The 24,992-nt window shown below is 46.2% G+C and overlaps 1 protein-coding gene across 3 annotated transcripts; it reads right to left on the reverse strand.

The window, feature by feature from the left end:
- Positions 1-7,512: 7,512 nt before the first annotated feature.
- On the reverse strand, positions 7,513-15,962 carry NGRN (neugrin, neurite outgrowth associated). 3 transcript variants are annotated; one of them, XM_073568643.1, is made up of 3 exons: positions 15,546-15,962; positions 14,422-14,532; positions 7,513-8,194 (listed from the first exon to the last, which is right to left on the reverse strand). In XM_073568643.1, the coding sequence occupies exons 1-3, from the start codon at positions 15,740-15,742 to the stop codon at positions 7,570-7,572; spliced, it is 933 nt and encodes a 310-aa protein (XP_073424744.1). In that variant the 5' UTR covers positions 15,743-15,962; the 3' UTR covers positions 7,513-7,569. The 3 variants fall into 3 exon arrangements, with proteins under 3 accessions (XP_073424744.1, XP_073424746.1, XP_073424745.1); XM_073568645.1 differs by lacking the exon at positions 15,546-15,962 and adding an exon at positions 15,342-15,493; XM_073568644.1 differs by lacking the exon at positions 15,546-15,962 and adding an exon at positions 15,315-15,488.
- Positions 15,963-24,992: the final 9,030 nt, after the last annotated feature.

Below are 24,992 nucleotides of genomic sequence, written 5' to 3' on the forward strand. Positions count from 1 at the left end.
GCAGTGGGCACCTCTAGTAAGGTGGGCACGAGATGGCGGGTCTTGTCACCTCTGCCTCACACATAAGTTACTATGAGGTGTACTTTATTCCTGCCACATTTCTTTCTTGGCCCACTGAGAGAAATGTTTTGACCAGTTGAAAGTTATACAACCTGAGGATTGTGCATGTGTGCGCTGCCCGCATGTATATATATTTACTTACTCCTATATAAACCCTGACCCTCCGACCGCCGTCCACTTTCCCATGCTCCTGTTCCAATCCTGGGGTCTTTTTTGGTCCCCCCTTGGCCCTCCACATGCTGAACATCTGGGACATGACTAAGATTGTGCAATGTGCGCTTGTTCGTCGCCAGATACAGCGTCGTGTCCAGTGTGTGAGGAGACGGCGACTTGTCTGTGGCGTTAACCCCTCTGCTGACATGTTGGGCACAGCCTGTGATGAGGAGCTTCTCTTCCTGTGTATCCAGCCACAGGCTGCACATCGGAGGCTTCTTCTTCTATATAGGGATGTTCATGAAGCAGAAGCATTTGTGTGACATGTGAAGTAACTTGTCTGACAGGTCATGGGTCCAGGTCAGCAGGTGATTGCAGAATATTAGCTGGTTTCGACGTTAGGTACAGGTGAGTCAGGACTAGATGTTGGGTGGAAGCCTTCCAGTATCTTTAAGGCCTCGTGCACACGCTGAGTATTTGGTGAGTTTATACCTCAGTATTTATAAGGCCTCGTGCACACGCTGAGTATTTGGTGCGTTTTTACCTCAGTATTTATAAGGCCTCGTGCACACGCTGAGTATTTGGTGAGTTTTTCACTCAGTATTTGTAAGGCCTCATGGACACGCTGAGCATTTGGTGTTTTTTACCTCAGTATTTGTGAGGCCTCGTGCACGCATTGTGTATTTGCAGAGTTTTCTTTACCTCAGTATTTAACCCCTTCCCGCCCCTTGACGGACCTTATGCGTCATGAAAACTAGTGACTTCCCGACCCCATCACATGACCGGGGGGCCCACAGAGTCTAAACAGCTCGGGGCCCTGGCTACCCTTAATCCCACCCCTGCTAATGAGAGTAATTTTGTGTTAAGACTGAGGTGCTGCTGCAGGTGGGTGTGGATATTGGTTGCTTGTGTTCTAGCAGCATGGTACCGCAAGTAACAGGTAACCTGTCAGGTTGCACGTATCGTTCGATCTGTGGACCGTGTGATATAGAGAAGAGAGCATCAACAGAATAATATATACAGTGGGTACGGAAAGTATTCGGACCACTTTTAATTTTTCACTCTTTCATTGCAGCCATTTGGTAAATTCAAAAAAGTTCATTCTCATTAATGTACACTCTGCACCCCATCTTGACTGAAAAAAACTGAAATGTAGAAATGTATTAAAAAAGAAAAACCGAAATATCACATGGTCATAAGTATTCAGACTCTTTGCTCAGACACTCATATTTAAGTCACATGCAGTCCATTTCCTTGTGATCCTCCTTGAGATGGTTCTACTCCTTCATTGGAGTCCAGCTGTGTTTAATTAAACTGATAGGTGTGTGCCTTTACAAATCATGTCCTGTCTATATAAGACCTCACAGTGCATGTCAGACCAAAGGAACTGGCCAAGGAGCTCAGAGACAGAATTGTGGCAAGGCACTGATCTGGCCAAGGTTACAAAAGAATTTCTGCTGTACTCAAGGTTCCTAAGAGCACAGTGGCCTCCATAATCCTTAAATGAAAGAAGTTTGGGACAACCGAAGTCTTCCTAGACCTGACCATCCAGCCAAACTGAGCAATCGTGGGAGAAGAACCTTGGTGAGAGAGGTAAAGAAGAACCCAAAGATCACTGTGGCTGAGCTCCACAGATGCAGTAGAGAAATGCGAGAAAGTTCCACAAAGTCAACTATCACTGGAGCCCTCCACCAGTCTGGCCTTTACGGTGGAGTGGCCCGACGGAGGCCTCTCCTCAGTGCAAGACATATGAAAGCCTGCATAGAGTTTGTGAAAAAAAAAAAAACACATGAAGGACTCTCAGACTATGAGAAATAAGATTCTCTGGTCTGATGAGATGAAGATAGAACTTTTTGGTTGTATAGTACAAGTTATTTTTAATGGTTTCAACACTCCAATTAATTAATACCAACTATTGATATAGTTTCAATCAGCTCTTTGAACCTTCCAAGAAGGTCATTGAAACTTGTTTCAGCGAGATGGTCAAATTGTCCAAGCAGAGCAAATAACTGGCTTACACTTATCTACCAACAAAGGACCTTCATTGCCATAATTAGGTTATCTTGTGCTCCAAAGCCCCTCCTCCAGCTTGCTGTATTTTTGCTATGTGGCACACAGGATGCCCCCTCCTCCAGCTTCTTGTATTATATACTGGTTAAAACAGGTATTGAGGGGATGTGTTTATAGCCAATGGACAATAGACTTGTGACATCATTCCCCACATGGTGGGGCTGGACACACCTTTTAGCTGGACATTTTAAAAGAACTAGGACACATGTTCTCTGGCACTCTTGGCTCATGGAGGATGACTGGTTGACGTCTATCTGAATAATGTAACGTATGAATAATGCTTGTTTCTGATTAATGCATTTGTATTTATAGTTTTATATTGTTTATTATTTAATCTTATCACTTATTAAGTAAATCAATTTAGTAAATTCAATTCTTGTGTGAGCATTTTCTTATTCATCACAATCCATTGGAACCCTTTACAATACATTGGTGATAATTCTAAGCGGTATGTGTGGAGAAAACCAGGCACTGCTCATCACCTGCCCAATACAATCCCAACAGTGAAACATGGTGGTGGCAGCATCATGCTATGGGGGTGTTTTTCAGCTGCAGGGACAGGACGACTGGTTGCAATTGAAAGAAACATGAATGCGGCCAAGTACAAAGATATCCTGGATGAAAACCTCTTCCAGAGTGCTTTGGACCTCAGATTTGGCCGAAGGTTCACCTTCCAACAAGACAACCCTAAGCACACAGCTAAAATAAAATAGTGGCTTCAGAACAACTCTGTGACCTTTCTTGACTGGCCAAGCCAGAGCCCTGACCTAAACCCAATTGATCATCTCTGGAGAGACCTGAAAATGGCTGTCCACCAACGTTCACCATCCAACCTGAAGGAACTGGAGAGGATCTGCAAGGAAGAATGGCAGAGGATCCCCAAATCCAGGTGTGAAAAACTTGTTGCATTATTCCCAAGAAGATTCATGGCTGTACTGGCTCAAAAGGGTGCTTCTACTCAATACTGAGCCAAGGGTCCGAATTCTTATGACCGTGTGATATTTCAGTTTTTCTTTTTAAATAAATTTGCAAAAATGTCTACATTTGGTTTTTTTTCAGTCAAGATGTGGTGCAGAATGCAGAGAGAGTTTTTTGAATTTAGCAAATGGCTGCAATGAAACAAAGAGTGAAAAATTTAAAGGGGTCTGAATATTACCGTACCCACTGTAGGTTTCTTGGAAAAGATTCAGTCTAACTTGTATATTATTCATATAAATTCTTGGTGTTTGCCTGATGTGAGTCCAGTGGCCAGTCCTACTCGGTGATATCTTCATGTACTGTCATACAGGGAAGACTTACAATCACTGAATAGGACCACCTACTGGACTCCTATGTACTGTATACAAACACCAGGGGTTTCATTTAATAAAATGTACCGTATATCAATCTGATCAGCTCTTCCTGCAATATTCCAATCTGCCTTCAGATCAGATTCATCATGACTGGTTCCTTTAAGGATCTGTTATCAGGGAGAATAATGCTTGGACAAGTTTAATTTTAAAAAAGCATCATCCTTCATTCATGGGGTAAAGAAGTGTCACCAGATGGGTCTGCTGCCGGTTATGCTTTTCCCTATACACCACACGTCAAGCTTTGGCCCTGAGGGGGACTATATTTGGCACTTGACGCCAGGGACTACGTGTTGCACATTTTTCTGTATGGAGAACTATGTGTTGCCCATTATACTGTAAGGAGGATTATATGGGGCTCATTATTCAGTATGTGTGGGGATCACAATTTTGGCATCATACTGTGATGGGTCACCATACCTTGCTGGGGGGGGGGGTACAGTAGTGTTATACTGTGTTTGGGGGGCACTTTTTTTGGCATCAAACTCTATTATCTGTATAATTTACTAATTCAAGGTTTTCTATCCTTTGTTATTACATATTTAAATTACAAAAAATCAAGAATTAAATTGTACCTGCGCTGACTGACTATATCCTGCAATGACCACCTAAGTAGGTCTTGAATGAATGCTGTACTTACTTCCTGTGTACTGTGGGGCTGCAGATGAATCCAGCATGTGCCATGTGTAAAAATGGCTGTACCCCGATGGAAACCAGAGACGCAACACCAAGGAGGCGTCCCTCCTGTAGACGGTGATGTGGGAGCGTCCCTTCAGCTGTCAGCCGCTGGACACGCTGAAAAAAGATGGTGGCACGCTCCGGCCGAGAGGCGCCGCCGGCGTGCAGCGGCAAGGAGGAAGAAGAACCAGGTGACGTCACCGGGAAAAGAGGAAGGGGGCGCGTGCAGGCCAAACTAGAAGCCAACGCGTTTCTAAGGTCTGCGGACCTTCTTCATCAGGGCTGTCAGACCCTGCTGCGCCTAACCCTATATGTGGCATAAACCACACCTCCCCCCACCTGTCAGCATAAAGGGCATGCTAGATTCCAATACATCTACCCACTGCCCGTCAGGAAATGATGCAAAAAACATCTAAAAAAAGGTATCCAATGAGAAAATATTCATATATATGATATATTTTGAGAATAATTTAAAACCATTTTTTTAATATAATCCAATTAAAATATATATCATATACAAATAAACATAAAACTTAAGTGTTCATATTTTCTAAAACAAAACAAAACAAAACTTTCCCTTAAAAATGCATGCATAAAATTCGTGCAATAAAATTCGTTGCACGGATAAAAAGGTTTTTTTTGTTTTTTGGTTTTTTTTTATAACAATAAAAAAGAAACCATCAACATGAATGTTGCACATAACAGAAAATATGTTGATAACCATTTGGATAAATCTGAAATCCATCAAAAAAGGCATATAACTCCACTTCTTGATTGAGGCCCCTAGGGGCCAAACAATCCAGAGTGAAAATCCACTGCGACTCAACCCGAGACATTTGCGCCAAATAATCACCACCTCTCACGTTTTTGTGTACTCGTTGGATACCACAAAACGATGTTCCCTTAATAGATTTATTATGGTAATCTTTAAAATGTCTAGAGAGGGGATGACCACTATAGCCTTTTTCTATATTATTGAAATGTTCTTTCACTCGATCCATGAGTCTGCGTTTGGTGCGACCAACATATATTTTTTCGCAGGGGCACCTGATTAAATAAATAACACCAGTGGTAAAACAAGTAATCGAGTCCTTAATCTTAAACGACAATTTGTTATGAGAGTCGGTAAATGCAGTCTGTAAAATTTTCTTAAAACTGGTACGACTGCAACAAGAGCATGTACCGCACGGTATAAAACCCCTTGGACGTGCCCCTGATGAGATTGGCAAAAACGGTTTAATAGTAGGGGCTACCAAATTACCCACCGTTTGAGCCCTCCTAAATACAAATCTTGGAAATTCCGGCAAAAGATTACCTATTATTTTATCACCCCGAAGAATAAACCAATGTCTCCGAATAATATTCATGAATTCTTTATGACCAGAATGATATTGGGTGATAATAGGTAAATCCTGGATTTGCTCAGTGATAGTGGGTAACTTAGCACATCAGGATCAGATTTGTGGATTAGAGCATGCCTAGATAACAATTCAACTTTTTTTCGGTCTACAAAAAAAACAAAAAAAAAAAAACCTTTTTATCCGTGCAACGAATTTTATTGCACAAATTTTATGCATGCATTTTTAAGGGAAAGTTTTGTTTTGTTTTAGAAAATATGAACACTTAAGTTTTATGTTTATTTGCATATGATATATATTTTAATTGGATATTAAAAAAATGGTTTTAAATTATTCTCAAAATATATCATATATATGAATATTTTCTCATTGGATACCTTTTTTTAGATGTTTTTTGCATCATTTCCTGACGGGCAGTGGGTAGATGTATTGGAATCTAGCATGCCCTTTATGCTGACAGGTGGGGGGAGGTGTGGTTTATGCCACATATAGGGTTAGGCGCAGCAGGGTCTGACAGCCCTGATGAAGAAGGTCCGCAGACCTTAGAAACGCGTTGGCTTCTAGTTTGGCCTGCACGCGCCCCCTTCCTCTTTTCCCGGTGACGTCACCTGGTTCTTCTTCCTCCTTGCCGCTGCACGCTGGCGGCGCCTCTCGGCCGGAGCGCGCCGCCATCTTTTTCAGCGTGTCCAGCGGCTGACAGCTGAAGGGACGCTCCCACACCACCGTCTACAGGAGGGACGCCTCCTTGGTGTTGCGTCTCTGGTTTCCATCGGGGTACAGCCATTTTTACACATGGCACATGCTGGATTCATCTGCAGCCCCACAGTACACAGGAAGTAAGTACAGCATTCATTCATGACCTACTTAGGTGGTCATTGCAGGATATAGTCAGTCAGCGCAGGTGCAATTTAATTCTTGATTTTTTGTTATTTACTTTTCCTTGGGTGTGCACAGACCCTGGGCATTCGCCAGCAGCGGCTGTATTGCACATATCCATCATTATTTGCACTTGGTAGCGCCGGTGTATATTTGTTACACATATTTAAATTAGGCTATTGTGTCAAATGCTTTTTACTGCTCTTAACATATTATTTCAGTATGCCACATTTGTGATTGTGATTTTTATTCTACTCTATTAAAATGTCCTTTGTTCATGGGACAACCCCTTTACGTTTGCTTCCATATGAAAAGTTTCATCATTATATTTGATAAGGAAAAATTCCTCAGTTGTAGACATTTTTTTTTTTAATAAATATCAAGGTTGGTCTGCAACTTTGTCCAAGTTTTTAATTTTGGCCTTCTGTGTATTTGAGTTTGACATCCCTGCTATACACATGAAAATGCTCACGGAGCTAAGGCGGCTCATCTGTGCCGAGCTTAGCTGTCATTCATGGTACAGCTGACCAAAGTGAGAAAAAAAAAAACACTAACAGATCCTCAGCACATCCAAAGCCCACCGTGGTTTTGGGTAACCCAACCTCAGCCTTCCTGTGACATTATCCCAGCTGGAGACTATAGTGAAGAGAGACTGTCTGTATGGCGAGAGAGAGCTCAGATGATTTCATGTGTCTAATTGATTGAGACATTAAAGCCAAAGCTAGTGGATTTAACCAAATAAATAGGAAAAAAAATAAATAAAATTTCCTTTATATAACTCAATCTTTTACCATTGTTGTCTGAGAAACAAAACAGCACATGAGAAAGCATCTGCATGCCTGGAATAGATTCTGTCTCATCTGTCTCATATTGGGGTCCACCAGCTTTCACCAAGGAGTCCGTTGTTCTGATGGAACACACTAATATTTTATTTTATCAGTAAAAAAAATGACAATTTTCCATGCATCTGAAAATAAAGAGAACCGTGCACACTTTGGTTTTATTATAATGCTCAGCTACTAAAATTAAATTCTGTACAGAAAGTTTCCATCACTATCAAAAAACTCCCTTCCTTTTTGCATAACTTTCATGTTATTCGGAGCGCCGCTGTTGGCCAATTCTTCCAGCTCTTTGTCACTTAATACTTCTCTGTCCCATTTCTCATCCACTGTCCTTTCATCCTCTTTCTTGTTCATGGTCTGGTCAGGTTCTACCTTTGTATTTGTGGTCGGACCACCCTGACCAGATACAGCAGAGAAGACGCCTTGCACCAAGTCTTGAGACCCCTGTGTTAAGGCAAGAGATTTTGTCAGATGTCCAGTCCTTAAAGCCAATTCTGAAGAGTCTGATGGTTTTGGTGGAGGAAGATGGGCGGACTGGCTGATAAGCAATTGTCTCTTATTCCCCTGAAGCGGTAACACTGGCTCCGCTGGGTGTTTGGAAGAAGCCTCGAGCTGTAGCTGTTTTTTTGTGGAAACTGGAAGATTTTGGCCAAGAATTCTGAAAACGGAGGCATCTTGTTTCGTTCTTCTTGCTTCATTTGGTATAAATTTTGACTTCAGTACTTTCTTTATGGCATCGGTACTCACATTAAAACCTATAGCCAGTCGTGTCAGTGGCCATTCTTCCGGAAACTCTTCTCTCAAATACCTGTGAAAAATTAAGTGACAAAGTAATTTCCACAGTAAACTGAACAGAAAATCACAACAAATGATAAAATCATTCAGTTTACACCATGTGCCTGCTGCTACATTTTCTACCATCATCATGAAGGTAGCATCAAACAAAAGGAAATAAAGAGCAATTTTGTTTAACTGCAAAATCAGAAACAAGTAAAAGTCAATTACCTCATCGTACAGCGTCGTGTGTGGAGCAGTAGCTGTGCAGGTCTAAAAGGCTCAGAGATTCAGAGTGCGTATACAGCAGACCTGTACAATGCAGTGTTTTATCGGATAGTACCAATGACATTCGGTGGGGCAGTGATAATGAACGATTTTTTTCACTTACAGAATTTGCTGCAATTCTCTCCGAAGTCAGAAGCCACTCACCTATTCACGTTGTGAGGTAGCGCTGTCATTCACATAGGGGATTCTCGCTTAGCCGCCACAAAACCAGATCCGGCACAGGTTTTCCATAAAACCAGTATAGTCCATGCGGTTTAATATGCAGCATAAACCAAAGCAAGCAACATAAAGTTCATATCAGCATAGCGTCCTTGACAGGGCTTCTCTCTGTCCTCCCTGTGGTCACATAGGTTGGCATACACAGGCTCTTCAGCCTCACAGTTATCTCACCCACGTCAGGGTTTCCTCATGGCTGTTTCTCCACGCTGCAGACATCCACTCTCTCCTCTGGGACTCTCAGACGCTGGCAGCCATGACACACAGCCACTCCACAGGCTGTTAGCCAGGAGACACTTATCCCAGTGGGACCTTCCACACTGGACCAACCAGGTCCCTGCATTCACCACATGTGACCTACCCTGGCCACCTTATATGGTCCGTAGCCACACCCACCAGGTCACATGGCTATGACCTCATCACAGGTCCTTCACACACTGATACACACTCTACCATAGTGTACTAAACACACCCTCTGGGTGGGTTTGCAGGTAACTAGGCTCGCCCAAGTTACCTGGAGACTTCTCCCTGACACATTGAACCAGCACCTCAGCAGTATCACTGCTGCTCAATACACACATAAGTCTCCATCTCAAGGCCTCCCACCTTGAGATACATAACGGTCCTTCCGTAGTCTGCCTCTCGTCCTCTTTCTTGGGACATCCACACAGCGCCCCTTAGCGGACACAGTGGTCATTACACCACAACGTCTATGGGTACGTAGAAAGCATCAGACCGTACTTTGACATCCTTGTGCAGTCCAACTTCCACGAACTCACAATATGGTAAACATGGAGAAATTTTGCTCTCCATCTTCTCCTTGTAGTGTGCTACGATTCCCTCATCTGAGAGAATCAGATCACACTATGCGGACACTCAGATCAGTATCATTTGCATAATCATGCAGTTCCTTTCAGATGAAAGAATCTATGGCCGTCTGATCGTATTTACTGATAAAGCGATTTCGGCCAGGTAGTGACAACTGGAGTCACAAGCAGCAAAAAAAAAAAAAAAAAATTTGAACCATCACTGGGAAGCAGAGAACACAGCAAGTGGTAATTAATAATGCATGTTATACTACAGGGTGGGCCATTTATATGGATACACCTAAATAAAATGGGAATGGTTGGTGTTATCAACTTCCTGTTTGTGGCACATTAGTATATGGGGGGGGGGACTTTTCAAGATGGGTGGTGACCATGGCGGCCATTTTGAAGTCGGCCATTTTGGATCCAACTTTATTTTTTTCAAAGGGAAGAGGGTCATGTGACAAATCAAACTTATAGAGAATTTCACAAGAAAAACAATGGTGTGCTTGGTTTTAACGTAACTTTATTCTTTCATGAGTTACTTACAAGTTTATGACTACTTATAAAATGTGTTCAAAGTGCTTCCCATTGTGTTGGATTGTCAATGCAACCCTCTTCTCCCGCTCTTGACACACTGATGGCAACACCTCTGAAGAAATGCTAGCACAGGCTTCCAGTATCCGTTGTTTCAGATGCTGCACATCTCATATCTTCACAGCATAAACTATTGCCTTCAGATGACCCCAGAGGTAAAAGTCTAAGGGGGTCAGATCGGGAGACCTTGGTGGTCATTCAACTGGTCCACAACGACCAATCTACTTTCCAGGAAACTGTTCATGAAGGAATGCTCGGACCTGACATCCATAATTAATGGTATGGTGTGGTATATGGGGTACAAAGATAGTGGGGCCATTCTTCTTCAATGGAAACCTCAATGCCACTGGTATCTGAAATTGCTACATGATGTTGTGTTGCCCTCTTTATGCACTGAAGATGGCACGTTCCCTGAGTTTTTCCAGCAAGATGGTGCAAATAAATGCAAGTAAATTTATATAATTTACACAATGTGATTTTCTGGATTTTATTTTTTACATTCTCTCAATGTGAAAATTAACCTACCGTTAAAAGTATAGACTGTTCATGCCTTTGTCAGTGGGAAAACTTACAAAATGAGCAAGGGATCAAATATTTATTCCCTCAATGTAACTGTATGAATAAAGTTTTGTCAAAGCCAAATACCAGGAAGTATCAACAACCAAGCAGCTTTATTTAAAAAAAGACACACCAACAAGAGACAAAACCTGCAGTGATAAAAATGTAAGTAACCTAATTTAGCTAAGTGCAGAAAGTCTGCAACATTGATGAAAGGGGAGAGGTGTTATTCTTCCGTGGCGAATGCTAGCGACACTAAATAGTGTTTATTAGGCCACGCGCACACATTCAGAATTTGATGAGTTTTTTTACCTCAGTACTTGTAAGCCAAAACCAGGAGCGGGTGATAAATACAGAAGTGGTGACGTGTTTCTATTATACTTTTCCACTGATTGTTCCTCTCCTGGTTTTGACTTACAAAAACTGAGGTAAAAAACTGACCAAATACGGAACGTGTGAATGTCGCCTTAGGGCTGGAAAGCTGAGGTTTCAGGTGGCTCGGAATGATTTGTGCTTTCATTGCCCAGCGGCAGTCGGTTCCTTTCTGCGCTCAGTTTAGTCCTGTCCGAAAATCCTTCTATTCTGGCCTGAGCTACTTGTGTTTCTTCATGAACACTGATTTCCCTGTGGTGTAGTCTCCTGCTGGGTACTGTAGATGAGCTTATTGATGGGTCCTACCATAGAGTCTCTCTTACATTTCTGTTTTTCTGCACCAGGAAAATAATTGTAATGGTGTGGAAATGCATGGAAACCCAAAGTATGCCCAATTGTCTGCAATTAGTCAATAAATATATTCCACTATATAAAGACCTCTATATGAATAGAAGATGTGGGTATAAGTTACCAGCAGAGTGTTCTGTATAGTTCCATCATATGTCTGTATAACGTGTTACTTCATGACCTTGCGGGGGAGAGGGCTGATGGGCTTGTGTATGAGGTTGTATGTACTGAGTGTATGCATATGATTCTTAGGGTCCCGTTACACTAAAAGACGCACCAGCGATCCCAACAACGATACGACCTGGTGCGTCGCTACATGACCGCCGGTGAGCTCTCAAACAGGCAGATCTCACCAGCGATCAGGACCAGCGAGGACGCTGGTATCCAGGGTAAATAGCGGGTAACTAAGTGCGCGTGCTGCTTAGTTACCCGCTGTTTACCCTGGATACCAGCGTGCTCGCGCTGAGAGCTGGTATCCAGGGTAAACAGTGGGTAACTAAGCGACGCACGCTTAGTTAACCGCTATTTACCCTGGATACAAGCTCCCAGCGTCTGCTTACAGCGCTGGGAGCTCACTGATCTCCCGCTGCCACACGCAGCGATGCATGCTGGCCAGCAGGAGACCAACGATCAAAAAATGGCCCAGGACATTACTGCACGATCAGCGATACCCGGTGGGGGGGCGCGATCGCTGATGCGTCACAAAATCAGTGACGCATCAGCGATCTCGCTTAGTGTGAAGTACCCCTTAGGTTGTTGTTGAGATACAACTACATTATATTGATCTAAACTCAGACATTCAACTGGCTTCAGTGGACATTGATGATTCTAATTTATTGATATGGTTGCAACTAGAGATGAGCGACTTTGCCTTTTTTAGGATCGAGTCGGGTTTCATGAAACCCAACTTTGTCAAAAGTTGAGTCGAACGAAATCGGCCGACTATCGTGAAAAGTCGAAGGTCCGACTGAAACACGAAACCCAATGCAAGTCAATGGGGATGCAAAGTCGGCAGGGAGTGGAGGACAGGAAACACACCTACATGCTGGACCGCTTTTTTAAAGTGCGCAAAATCTCTCTCTCCGCTGCACATGTCATCTTGTTGCCCACAGTGTACGTCCTTGCTCAGTGGCTGAAAAAAGTCACGTGCAAGCATTCTGGGAAATCCGACTTTGGCGCTCGGGTCGGTGAAACCCGACTTTAGCAAAAGTCGGCTACTTTTGAATTTGACCGACCCGTTTTGCTCAACTCTAGTTGCAACTGTTAATATTTTCATTGTATTAAAAAATGGAGAATAAAGCCTTTTTTTTTTTTTTTAATAAAAAAAAAAAAAAAAAAAAAAAAAAAAAAGAAGAAAATCTGCAACATCAAAAACTCAACCAAATATTCTTTGTGGGAACAAAGCCTTAAGGCCCCGTCTCACTAAGCGACTTACCAGCGATACCGACACCGATATCAAGGTGTCAGGATCGCTAGTAAGTCGCTATGTGATCGCTGGTGAGCTGTCACACAGACAGCTTCACCAGCGATCAGCACAGCGATGCCGGCGGCCATCCTGTAAAAAATAGAATCAAAATAAAAAATATAGTTATTCTCACCATCCGATGTCCCGCGCAGTCTTCCGGCCTCTCTCCACGCTCCGGTCCCAGTGATCCTTTGCATGAATGACTGCGAGATGTCACGGTCTCGCGGGATAACAAAGTCTCGCGGTCATTCGTGCAAAGGATCACTGGGACCGGAGCGTGGAGAGAGTCAGGATGGCTGAACGGGACATCGGAAGGTGAGAATAACTATATTTTTTATTTTTTTTATTATTTTTTTACACCTGATCGCTGGTTTCCCGCTGTCACACACAGCGATGTGTGCTGGCCAGCGGGAGACCAGCGACCAAAGAAATGTCCAGAGATTTCTTGCAGCGATCAGCGATACCGGCAGGGGGGCCGCTCGCTGATCGCTGTCACACAAAGCAATCTCGCTGGTGAGATCGCTGTTACGTCACAAAAGTTGTGACTCAGCAGCGATCTCGCTACCGAGATTGCTTAGTGAGATGGGGCCTTTAGATTCCCAAAGCTCAGCAGAGCGTGTGTGAGGAGTATGAAGCGAGCGGCAGTCACACTAATAAAGCCAACGCCAGACCATATTCTAGTAGGTCATATGCAGATCATAGAAGGGGCCTCTTATGTAGGATCCCACTTTCTGAATAAATATTGAGGACCACTCTATGCCATGCTCAAACCATCCTTGTGTTACCTGGATGACCACTACAATGCCCGACTGACAGCAGCTTTGCCCACAATAATCAACTGTTTGCTGGTGCTCCTGGGAGCAAGATCCTCAGAGATTGCCAAAAGGGGGTCTTTGATAAGAAGGCCCCATAAGTCATTCTCACCATCACTCACAGAATCAGGCCTCATTCAGATATCCATGAGTCACGTATAGAGCACCTACTCATTTTAGTCAATGGGGCTATTCACATGTCCGTGGTTTTATTGTTAATTGCAAAACAGACACATACCAGATTTTGAATACAAATGCCTGGGCCATGCACATACAGTGAACAAGTCGGTAAGACAGTGTTCACACCACCAAGAGACTGAAACAGTACAACAAACGCGAAAAAATACTCAGCTGTAAAAGAAAATCTAACAATAAACAGCAAGTGCTAGTAAAAAGATGATAATAAAACAGGGTATTTAGTTGATACGTTTTTTGCAAAAAATGTATACTAAGCCGCTCTACCAAATGCCAAGGTATACCATCAGAGCAGTCCTAACCAATGTATTTAAAACCTGCCCATGTGAACAGTACCTATATGAGTAGGATTCAGCAAGGTAATTTCTTTTTTTTTTTTTTTTAACAGATTTACATTTTTAGTGCTAAAGGTCACAAAAAGACAGTTAAAGACCAAAATTAAAAAAAAAAAAAAGCATTTTGGATTTTACACCAGATTCGTTTTGCGCTAAATTCTCGTGCGCCATTTTGATGACTTTGGCACAAAAAAAATACCAAGACAAAAAAAGAAAACGACTTTGATAAGTTACAAATGATAACTTGAGCTGCCATCTTCACTACCTACCTAATCTGCTGGATGGCATTCCAGGTCAGACGCCTCTCAGCGGGTTCAGGAGGCTCCAGCTCCTTCTTCATTCGTTTCAGCAGGATTGCTTTCTGACGTCTCTTCAGGGCACTGAGGGACACAAATTAACGAGAACAAGACTGACACCGGATTTCCTCCACAGATTCCAGACAAGTAGGTGAATGGTACTAACTGGTGAAAGGGACCTTCTGTGGGCGTTACAGAAGACATGCTCCGTCCAACATGGCCCCTAGAAAGCCCATTTTTCACTGTCAAGATCAATGGCCTGTGGGATATCTGGGGCAGATCAGACTGTGTTCACTTCCACTTGGTTTAATCAGAGATCATAGCACAAGGCCTATTAGTACAAATGTTCACCTGCATTGCCCCATCACTCGCATTGATCCGTGTGCGGTGTGTGAATGGGCACTAAAGCAGATTTCCCAGAGGCCCCTGTGTGGAGACTGCAGGCTGGAAATACAGCCAAGTGTCAGTGACAGCTATGACAACTGCGAAGCTATGTGCACACGGTGCGGATTCTGCTGTGGGTGCGCAGCGTTTCAGGCTCTGCGGGTCCGCAGCAGATTTAGGTGCATTGTACAGTACCGTTGTTTTCAATGGTAAACTGGAAAATGCAGTGCACATGCTGCGGATTTTTCCGCGCAGTTTTGCTGCGGTTTACAATCCGCAGCATGTCAATTCTTTTGTGCAGAAACGCTGCGGTTTCACACCTCATCCACTATGAGGTGTACCACACACAAAACCACAGATAAAGTCCTGCGGATTTATCTGCAGTTTTCACTACAAAATCCGCAGAGGCAAAAAACTCCACGTGCACATAGCCTGAGAATATATTACAAGAAACTGGAGATCCTGGGAAACAGCGCAGTGACCTGGAGCTGAGGCGCCTCCCTGCACACCTGTGATGTGTCACCATAGCCTGCAGCCTACAGACACAGCAGGAGATAGGAGGTCTGTGCTGCGCCCTCTAGTGCCGACCATAAGAACTGCGCCCAGCACGGACGCCTCTCAGCCCCCGGCACTCCGCTCATTACATGCGGTGACACTGGTGACAGACGCCGGTGCTGACGGAGTGCACGCTACAGGCGCTCGCCGCTCACTACCTCTTAAGCTCCTGCTCCACGTTTTCCTCCGACTCCCCGTCACTTTCCGGTTCCTGCACATCTACAGGGAACGGATTTCCCGGGTGACGGGTCCGCAAACCGCGGCAGCCCAATGGCGAGCAATGAGAGGTGCACAGGATGCGGAGCCTACACATTGCTGCCACCAAGGAGGCCGCCATGATCCCGGGCCGGAACATCGATTACTTCCGTCTGAGTTGCTCTGTGATCCATTGCCTGGCCCGGGTGCGAGTTTGCACTTGGAAGGGGAGTTCTGTAGTGGGAGTGTCAGTCTTGGGAGCTGCAGCCGCTCATTGGCTGTGCAGCTCCGTGCTCTGATTGGCTGCCTGACGCTGATTACTTGACCAGGGCAGCGAAGGCGCGCATTCAGGAGCGCGCTCAGTCCCTGAGGCAAGCTAGAAGGTGGAAGGCGCGGGGATGACTGTTCTGTGCACACAGGACCTGTGATGAGGTCACTGGAGGGGCGGAGTCAGGGATCACATGATCAGGGGTCTCACTGTATGCAGGACTCTGCTGTGCTGTTGTCATGGTGCTGGACGATGGGAAGTTTATGTGTGGGGTCAGGAGGGGTTTACGAGGTGTATAGAGCAGAGCTGCAAGGGTACGGAGCGGAGCCACGTGTGTACGAGGTGTACGGAGCGGAGCCGTATGTGTGCAAGGTGTATGGAGCAGAGCCACATGTGTACGAGGATTATGGAGTGGTGCAGTGTGTGTTCGAGGTGTACGGAGTGGAGCCGCGCGTGTACGAGGTGTACGGAGCGGAGCCGCGCGTGTACGAGGTGTACGGAGCGGAGCCGTATGTGTGCAAGGTGTATGGAGCAGAGCCACATGTGTACGAGGATTATGGAGTGGTGCAGTGTGTGTTCGAGGTGTACGGAGTGGAGCCGCGCGTGTACGAGGTGTACGGAGCGGAGCCGCGCGTGTACGAGGTGTACGGAGCGGAGCCGCGCGTGTACGAGGTGTACGGAGCGGAGCCGCGCGTGTACGAGGTGTACGGAGCGGAGCCGCGCGTGTACGAGGTGTACGGAGCGGAGCCGCGTGTGTATGGAGCGGAGCCATGGGTGTACGGAGCGGAGCCATGGGTGTACGGAGCGGAACCATGTGTGTACGAGGTGTACGGAGCGGAGCCGTATGTGTGCAAGGTGTATGGAGCGGAGCCACATGTGTACGAGGTTTATGAAGTGGAGCCGTGTGTGTACGAGGTGTACAGAGCGGAGCCGTGTGTGTATGAGGTGTACGGAGTGGAACCGCGTGTGTACGAGGTGTACGTAGCGGATCCGCGTGTGTACGGAGTTGAGCCGTGGGTGTACGGAGTGGAACCGTGTGTGTATGGGGTGTACGGAGCGGAGCCGCGTGTGTACGGAATGGAGCTGTGGGTGTACGGAGCGGAGCCGTGGGTGTACGAGGTGTACGGAGCGGAGCCGTGGGTTTACGGAGCGGAACCGTGTGTGTACGGGGTGTACGGCGTGGAGCCATGGGTGTACAGAGTGGAACCATGTGTGTATGGGGTGTACGGAGCGGAGCCACGTGTGTACGAGGTGTACAGAGCAGAGCTGTATCTACGAGGTGAACGGAGTGGAGCCGCGTGTGCACGAGGTGTACAGAGCAGAGCTGTGTGTACGAGGTGTACGGAGCAGAGCCGTGGGTGTACGGAGTGGAACCGTGTGTGAACGGGGTGTACGGAGCGGAGCCGCGTGTGTGCGGTGCAGAGCCGTGGGTGTATGGAGTGGAACCGTGTGTGTACGTGGTGTACGGAGCGGAGCCGTGGGTGTACGTTGTGGAATCGTGGGTGTACGAGGTGTACGGAGCGGAGCCGTGGGTGTACGGAGCGGAACCGTATGTGTACGGGGTTACGGAGCGGAGCCGCGTGTGTACGGAGTGGAACCGTGTGTACGGGGTGTACGGAGCGGAGCCGCGTGTGTACGAGGTGTACTGAGTGGAGTCGTGTGTGTACGAGGTGTACAGAGCGGAGCCGCGTATGCACAGCGTGTACGGAGCGGAGGCGTGTGTGTACAGCGTGTACGGAGTAGAGCCGTGTGAGCAGCACGTGTACAGCGTGTACGGATATTGGCTTTGCTGTTGATTGTGCTAATGTGTTTGGAGATCCTTCTCCTGAATTCCTGGATTGTTTTTCCAATGTATAACTTTGTGCAGAGCATTCTGCTGTGTAAATAACTCCTTTCGTCCTTTATTCTATCTCTGATATTGAATTTCCAATTGTCATGGAGATTCGTAAATTCTTTAATACTGCGCAGATATTTGCAAAATTGGCAAGAATTGCAGGGATAAGAGCCCATTTGTAAATAGGCCAATTACCCTGTGCTTGTGGTGTCCTGTAAGATGGCTATGCACCAGTTGCTCATGTAAGATCTCCATCCTCTCTGATAGGATGGAGATCTGATCTGATGGATATGAGACAATTATATAACTTGCGGCCCGGGCAGACTCAGTCTGTAGAGTGCTGAGGGAGGCGGTGTGGGATCAGGATGGGCTTTTCTGTTAGACTAGGGGGCGCCTGTGATCAGAAGCTTTAGGAATCGTGTTCAGAATTGTGTTTTACATTACAGCCATTGTGATTAAGGGGGTTGAAATCAAGTAATCTATCTACAGAATAAGTGGTAACTTGCTGATCGGTGGGGTCTCCTGGGCCCCCCAATTAATTGGCAGAATGAGGCACTTTTAGTTCTGCCAATATGGAGCAGCAGTGCACATGCCTGGCCTGTGCGCCATTCATCGGTTACGGGGCTACTGAGCGCCGCATTCCATAGAGAATGAAGATGGCGGTGGTCAGGCATCCATCCGGCCATATAGTAATGAGGATGAGACCCCTGGGAGGGACAATTCTTTGTTCTGCCAATCAGTGCATGTGTCAGCGGTCAGATCCCCCCCCCCCCGGTCAGCCGTTACCACTTATCCTGCAGAGAGCTGATGACTTATTTTCACTAGACAAGCCCTTTAGGATGTCTTCTGGCCCCCTTTACTAAATAATCTCACCCAACTTTGCCCCCTTTATTTTATAATACACCCCAGAGTGACCCCCTATATCTCTTGTCCAGCCTGGCCCCCAGATATCCATACTGGCCCCCATATGTCCCTTGTCCTGCCCCCACATAAATCCATCCTGGATCTACCAGATATCCAACCTGGTGCCTTGTCCAAACCCCCCATATATCCATCCTGGCCCCCATATGTCCCTTGTCCTGCCCCCACATATACCCATCCTGGATTCCCCATATATCCAACTGGGTCCCTTGTCCAACCCCCCCATATATCCATCCTTGCTCCCATATGTCTATTGTCCAGCCCCCTCCCCCCATATATCTATCCTGGCCCCCCATATATCTATACTGGCCCCTCCATATAGCCATCCAGGCCTCTGCATATATCCATCCTGGTCCCCCATATATCTATCCTGGCACATTCATTTATTCATTCTGCCCCCCTCCCTATATATACATCCTGGCCCCTCCATATATCCATTCTGGATCTTCCATGTATCCATCCTGGCCCCCCATATAGCCATCCTGGCCTCATATCCATCCCCCCCCATATAGCCATCCTGCCCCCATTTATGCATCCTGGCCCTTGCACCATGCCACATACACAGAAGGTAAAAACAAAGATTCCACTTACCTGTGGGTCGCCCTCCCAGGGCTGTGGGGTACTCGGTACCGGGCCGGTGTCAGCGGGATGTGTCACAGCAGCGGTGACCCGGTCTGTGGCCCTGGGTGCCCAAGTAAAAGGGGGATTGAATGGTGGAATGTAGTTAATTGAATGATAGTTCGTGACGCCACCTGTGGTGTTCGGCAAGGGAGGTTGTTATGAATGAGTCACCGGAGGAGGCAAAAACAGAAATACTAGCTAAGTCCAGAAAACCAGAGAAGTTGGCAGCTATCGGATTGCAGACCCCTGAACCTATCAACAACAACTAGCAGTAGCCGTGGGGGGTTCCTACGGTGCCCTAGACCCCTCGATCACAGCCGGAGAACTAAATAGCCTAAAGACAAAAAGGGAAATCTAAACTGCCCCAGAGCAGACCCCAAAGCAATAGGCAGCTCCCAACATATAATGACGGTGAAGCAAGATGAAAAAACACTCACACAGATAGAAAGATAGGCTGAGCAAATGATGGGGCCCAAGCTAACTAAATAGGACAGGATAGAAAAGCTGCTGTCTGCAATCCGCCAAAAACCCTATCAAAACAAGAGCCAACAGACTGATAGGGAAAAAAGCCCTGAAGACGCTAGGCTTCAAAAAGACTATATCAGTACTCAGGTATTTTCTGAAGACAGAGCAAAAAGGAATTCAGCTCACCCCAGCAGGGAATGGCAGAAATCCAGAAAAACAAGACAAAACAAAACCAAAACACAAATGCAAAGAGCAGAGCAGAAAACTTAGCTTTTGAGGAGCAGGAATCAGACTGGTCTCCTAGAATCCCTCAGAGAAATCACCCGCAAGGCAGAAGGGCGTCGGCTGCCTTATATCCAGTCAGCAATTCCAGTCACCCAGTCATCATGCCCTGAAGAGAATCGAGGATGAAACCCAAAGTTACAAAAAAATGGTGACATCAAAGTGGCAGAACTAGCTCTATTATTTAAAGCAAATTCGGCCAAGGGCAAAAATGAAACCCAATCATACTGATCAGCGGAAATAAAACATCTCAAATACGACTCCAATGTCTGGTTTGTTCTCTCCGTCTGCCCATTGGTCTGAGGGTGAAAAGCAGAGGAGAAGGACAACTGAATTCCCAGCTTGGAACAGAAAGTACTCCAAAATCTAGAAACAAACTGAACTCCTCTGTCAGATACAATGTTCTCAGGAATCCCGTGCAAGTGTAACAGTTATAGTGGATACTACAGGGGTTTCTTGGCAAGAAGCACAATCACAGCAGAGTCCAGAGTTAAGTGAATCGAGTTTATATAAGAACGTAGCAAAACCATGCGTGCACAGTGTGAAAAAGACAAACACAAAAGTCAATAAACTGCCGCTAGAGGTCAGCGGCCAGTTGCAGGGTATACGCCTTTAAAAAAATCGAATGCTTGGAACATAGTTTAGAAACAAAGTCCAGAACGTTATAGCCGGTCACTATGGAAACAGATGCCGTTATCAGTACGGTATAGTTCTCAGAAAGTCTATCCAGTAGGTACCCTAACCCTGGTCCGGTTAGGGCACGGCAGGGCCGCTGAGTCAGCCGGAATCGCAGAACCACAAGTAGCAAGCATACGGTAGATTCTTTAGGACGGAGCAAACAGTAAGTCTCACCGATCAGGTGGCAGCAGGTAACAGGACAGCAGAGCAGCGGAGACAGCCAGCGGCTGTGGAGCGGGCAGCAGCAGGGGAGTGCAGTATAGTCTCTTGAAGCAACCACGAATGGAACAACCTCAGCAAGCTACAGCAGCTGAGAAGCCAGGACAACCCAGTACTCAAAGGAACACAGGCAGAATACTCCAGCATTGATTAATGACTGGGGTGGAGTCTTAAAGGCAGCAGACAGGAACACATGAAGGCCAGACCACCATCTTGGAGAAGGGCAAAATTCCAGAAGATAGCAAAAGTGTCCAGAGTCCTGACATTACTCCCTCCTTAGAAGCGGCCTCAGGACGATCCCGAACCCGGTTTCTCGGGGAATCTCTGATGGAAAAGAGAAATCTTCCTTTGAGCGCTGATGTTCTCCACCGGTTCCCAAGAGTCTTCTTCAGGGGGATACCCATGCCATCTAATCAGATACTGGAGCCGACCTCTGCGAATTCTGGAGTCAATAATGTCATCGACCACAAATTCCTCTTGCCCATCAATTATCACCGGCCGTGGAGGTGGCACAACACGACCCTGAAAAGTATTAGGTGAGACAGCCTTTAGTAGGGAAACATGAAATACGGGATGTACCTTCATAGTCCTAGGTAACTTCAGGCGACAGGCCACAGAGCTCACAATGCCATTAATCCTGAAAGGGCCGATGAACTTCTGTCCCAGCTTCTGTGAAGGAACATTCAATTTTAAATTCTTGGTGGATAACCATACGGAATCCCCTACCTTGAACACAGGTGCTGGTTTGCGGAATCTATCTGCCGATCTTTTGTAGCGCTCTTGGGCTGAAGTCTCTCTCTTTTAGGACCTCCATATTCTGTTTCATCGTAGTAAGCCTTTCCTCTACAGCCAGAACCGGAGACTTTATTGGAGACCTGGGAAAGATACTGGGATGGTAACCCAGGTTTGCAAAAAACGGTGTTACCTTAGTAGAGGCGTTCTGAGAGTTGTTATAAGAAAACTCCGCCAAAGGAAGTAAGTCCAGCCAATCATCTTGAAGGTGGCTGACGTAGCACCGAAGATACTGTTCCAAGGTCTGATTGGTCCGTTCTGTCTGACCATTTGTCTGGGGGTGATAGGCGGAAGAAAGGCACACATCAATATTGAGTGCAGAACAGAACTCTTTCCAGAATCTTGACGTAAATTGGGAGCCTCGATCAGAGATGATCTCATCTGGGACCCCATGCAGCCAAAACACATTCTGTAGGACCAGATCTCCAGTCTCTTTAGCTGAGGGAAGACCGGCGCATGGGACGAAATGGGCGGCCTTTGTTAAACGGTCTACAACCACTAAGATCGTATTCATGCCTTTAGAGATGGGCAGCTCCACAATAAAGTCCATAGATATCGACCCCCATGGGCGGGATGGAATAGGTAAAGGTTGCAGGAGGCCCGTAGGTGACATACGCGGGGTCTTATGACGAGCACATACCTCGCACGAGAGAACGTAGTCCTTTGTGTCCTTCAGGCATGTTGGCCACCAGAAGAAGCGACTTAGGAACTCTTGGGTCTTCTGTACCCCCCTATGACCTGCCACCTTGGAATCGTGAACCACTCTGAAGATTTTGAGACGGACCGCCTCTGGGATGTAAACACGTTGTCCTCTGAACCACATGCCCCCTTTAAGGACCAGATTGACATCAGCAGGTGGGTTAGTCAAGAGTACGTCACCTACATACGCTTCCTTGATGTCCTTCCACAAATCCTTATCCTGGATGACCCCGATGAAATTGGCATCGGAAAGAATCGTTTTCGGCGAGGGTCCTGGTAAGGCATCTGCAGCATGAATCCGAGATAGTGCATCTGCTTTTCCATTGAGAGAACCTGGTCGAAAGGAGATAATAAAATCGAATTGATTCAGAAATAAGCTCCAGCGGGCCTGACGAGGAGAGAGACATTTCACGGATCTAAGAAACTCCAGGTTACGATGGTCTGTCAACACAATAACTTGTTGAGCGGCTCCTTGGAGATGGTGCCTCCATTCTTTAAAAGCCGCAATAATGGCCAGCAGCTCCTTATCCCCTACGTCATAGTTCTTCTCTGCTGAGGTCAGCCTACGAGAAAAGAAAGCACATGGATGAAGTAAGGCCTTCTCTCCGACTCTCTGCGAAAGGATGGCCCCCAAGGCGTTGTCTGAGGCATCCACTTCCACGATAAATGGAAGTGTCGGATCAGGGTGAACCAACAGTGGAGCTGAAGTAAAACAGGTCTTGAGCCGAATAAATGCTTCCTGAGCTTGTGCGGACCATTTAAATGGATTCTCCTTCTTTGTCAATGCAGTGATGGGACGGACAATATCAGAAAAATTTCGGATAAAACGTCTATAAAAATTGGCAAAACCGATAAAACGTTGTACCTGTTTTATATTTTTGGGTACCGGCCAGTCGGTGATTGCCTGGATCTTTCCAGATTCCATATTCAGCCCCTGAGGGGAGATGACATAGCCCAGAAACTGTATCTCGGAGCGATGGAACTCGCATTTCTCCAGTTTAATATATAGGTGGTTCTCCTTCAGCCGTCTTAAAACCGTCTTGACATGTTCCTCATGTTCCTGCAATGAGTCTGAAAAAATCAAAATGTCGTCCAAGTATATGACCACAAACTGGTCCAATAGATCCCTGAAAATATCATTGACAAGGTGTTGGAAGGTCGCTGGCGCATTACACAGTCCAAAGGGCATTACTAGATATTCAAAATGTCCATAACGGCATCTGAAAGCTGTCTTCCACTCATCCCCAGGGCGAATACGCACTAGATTATACGCCCCACGAAGGTCTAATTTGGAAAAGACTTTTGCTTGGCGGACTCTCTCCATTAATTCAGGTATTAGCGGTAGAGGGTAGCGGTTACGTATGGTTACCTTATTAAGTCCCCGATAATCGATGCATGGTCTTAGTGTCCCATCCTTCTTTTTCACAAAGAATATAGGCGCCCCAGCTGGCGAGGAAGAAGGGCGTATGAAGCCCTTGGCCAGATTTTCATCAATGTACTCTTTTAGGGCCTGAAGTTCTGGTGCAGCCAGAGGGTAGACATTACTAAAGGGGATCGCTGCCCCGGGAAGGAGTTCAATAGGGCAGTCATAGTGTCTGTGTGGCGGGAGCTGGTCCGCCTTCTCCTTGTCACACACATCAGAAAATTCCTTATAGACAGTTGGTATCCCCACTACCTGTATAGGAGATTCGGCCTTCAAGGATGTAGAGATTGTCTCCGTAGCAGACTTCTCCCTTATTGGGAAAGTGATCGCCTTGGTCTCCCAGTTGATGGTCGGGTTCTGAGAGCGCAACCAGGGAATACCTAGGATCACGGGAAAATGTGGAGAAGAGATTAATAAGAACGACAATTGCTCCTGATGATCCGGCTCCAATAAGATCGTGAGAGGTATTGTCTCCTGGTCTACAGGGCCAGAGATTAGGGGTGAGCCGTCTACTGTCTCCAAATTAATTGGAGAAGCCTTCTGACAAGACTGAATGCCATGTTCCTTGGCAAAGGAAATGTCCATAAAATTGCCCCCCGCCCCTGAGTCGATCATAGCTGAGCTGGAAATCCATCTTCCAGCACACAAGATTTTAATAGGGAGGGAACAATGAGAGCTCTTTTCCTTCACTTCCCCGGGGGGTGTGGTCATAGCAAGCGACTGAAACACTGCATCGATAGGCAGCCAACACTCAGAAGTGTCGGATTCCGTATCACTGCCATCCAGCTCCCCAATTGCAGCTACCACTTTGTTCTGACGTTTAGGACATTTTGGGCAGTTAATCAGGAAGTGATCTGACTGGCCGCAATAAAAACACAAACTCTCCCGAAGGCGATGTTCCCGGCGTTCATTACTATCACGCCTCTGAACTGAGTCAATCTGCATCAGTACCTCCTCCACACCCCGAGATGTCTTACCTGCAGTTTCTTTGGGAGGAAGGGAAAAATTAGACATGCGGTTATACACAGCCAGGTTTTCCTGCCTGCGCTCAGTAAGGCGAATGTCTATGCGCACGCAATGCTGTATAAAAGCCTCGAGCTCCTGTGGGGATTCTGAGCGGGCTAATTCATCCTTTACTACGCTGGACAGGCCTCTCTTAAAAATGGGAACCTGTGCATAAAGGTCCCAATTAGTATCTACTGCTAGTC

The sequence above is a fragment of the Dendrobates tinctorius genome, unplaced genomic scaffold (genome assembly GCF_039654945.1).
Source record: "Dendrobates tinctorius isolate UK_male_01 unplaced genomic scaffold, ASM3965494v1 ptg000022l, whole genome shotgun sequence".
Lineage (NCBI taxonomy): Eukaryota > Metazoa > Chordata > Amphibia > Anura > Dendrobatidae > Dendrobates > Dendrobates tinctorius.

Bases quoted from the DNA above. Each gene is read 5' to 3' on its own strand.
- NGRN (XM_073568643.1), bottom strand. From the start codon at position 15,742: ATGTTCCGGCCCGGGATCATGGCGGCCTCCTTGGTGGCAGCAATGTGT. The intron at 14,533-15,545 runs GTAGTGAGCGGC...TGTGTCCCTCAG, and splicing joins GTGGAGCAGGAGCTTAAGAG to TGCCCTGAAGAGACGTCAGA. The intron at 8,195-14,421 runs GTAGGTAGTGAA...AATTTTTCACAG, and splicing joins AATGCCATCCAGCAGATTAG to GTATTTGAGAGAAGAGTTTC.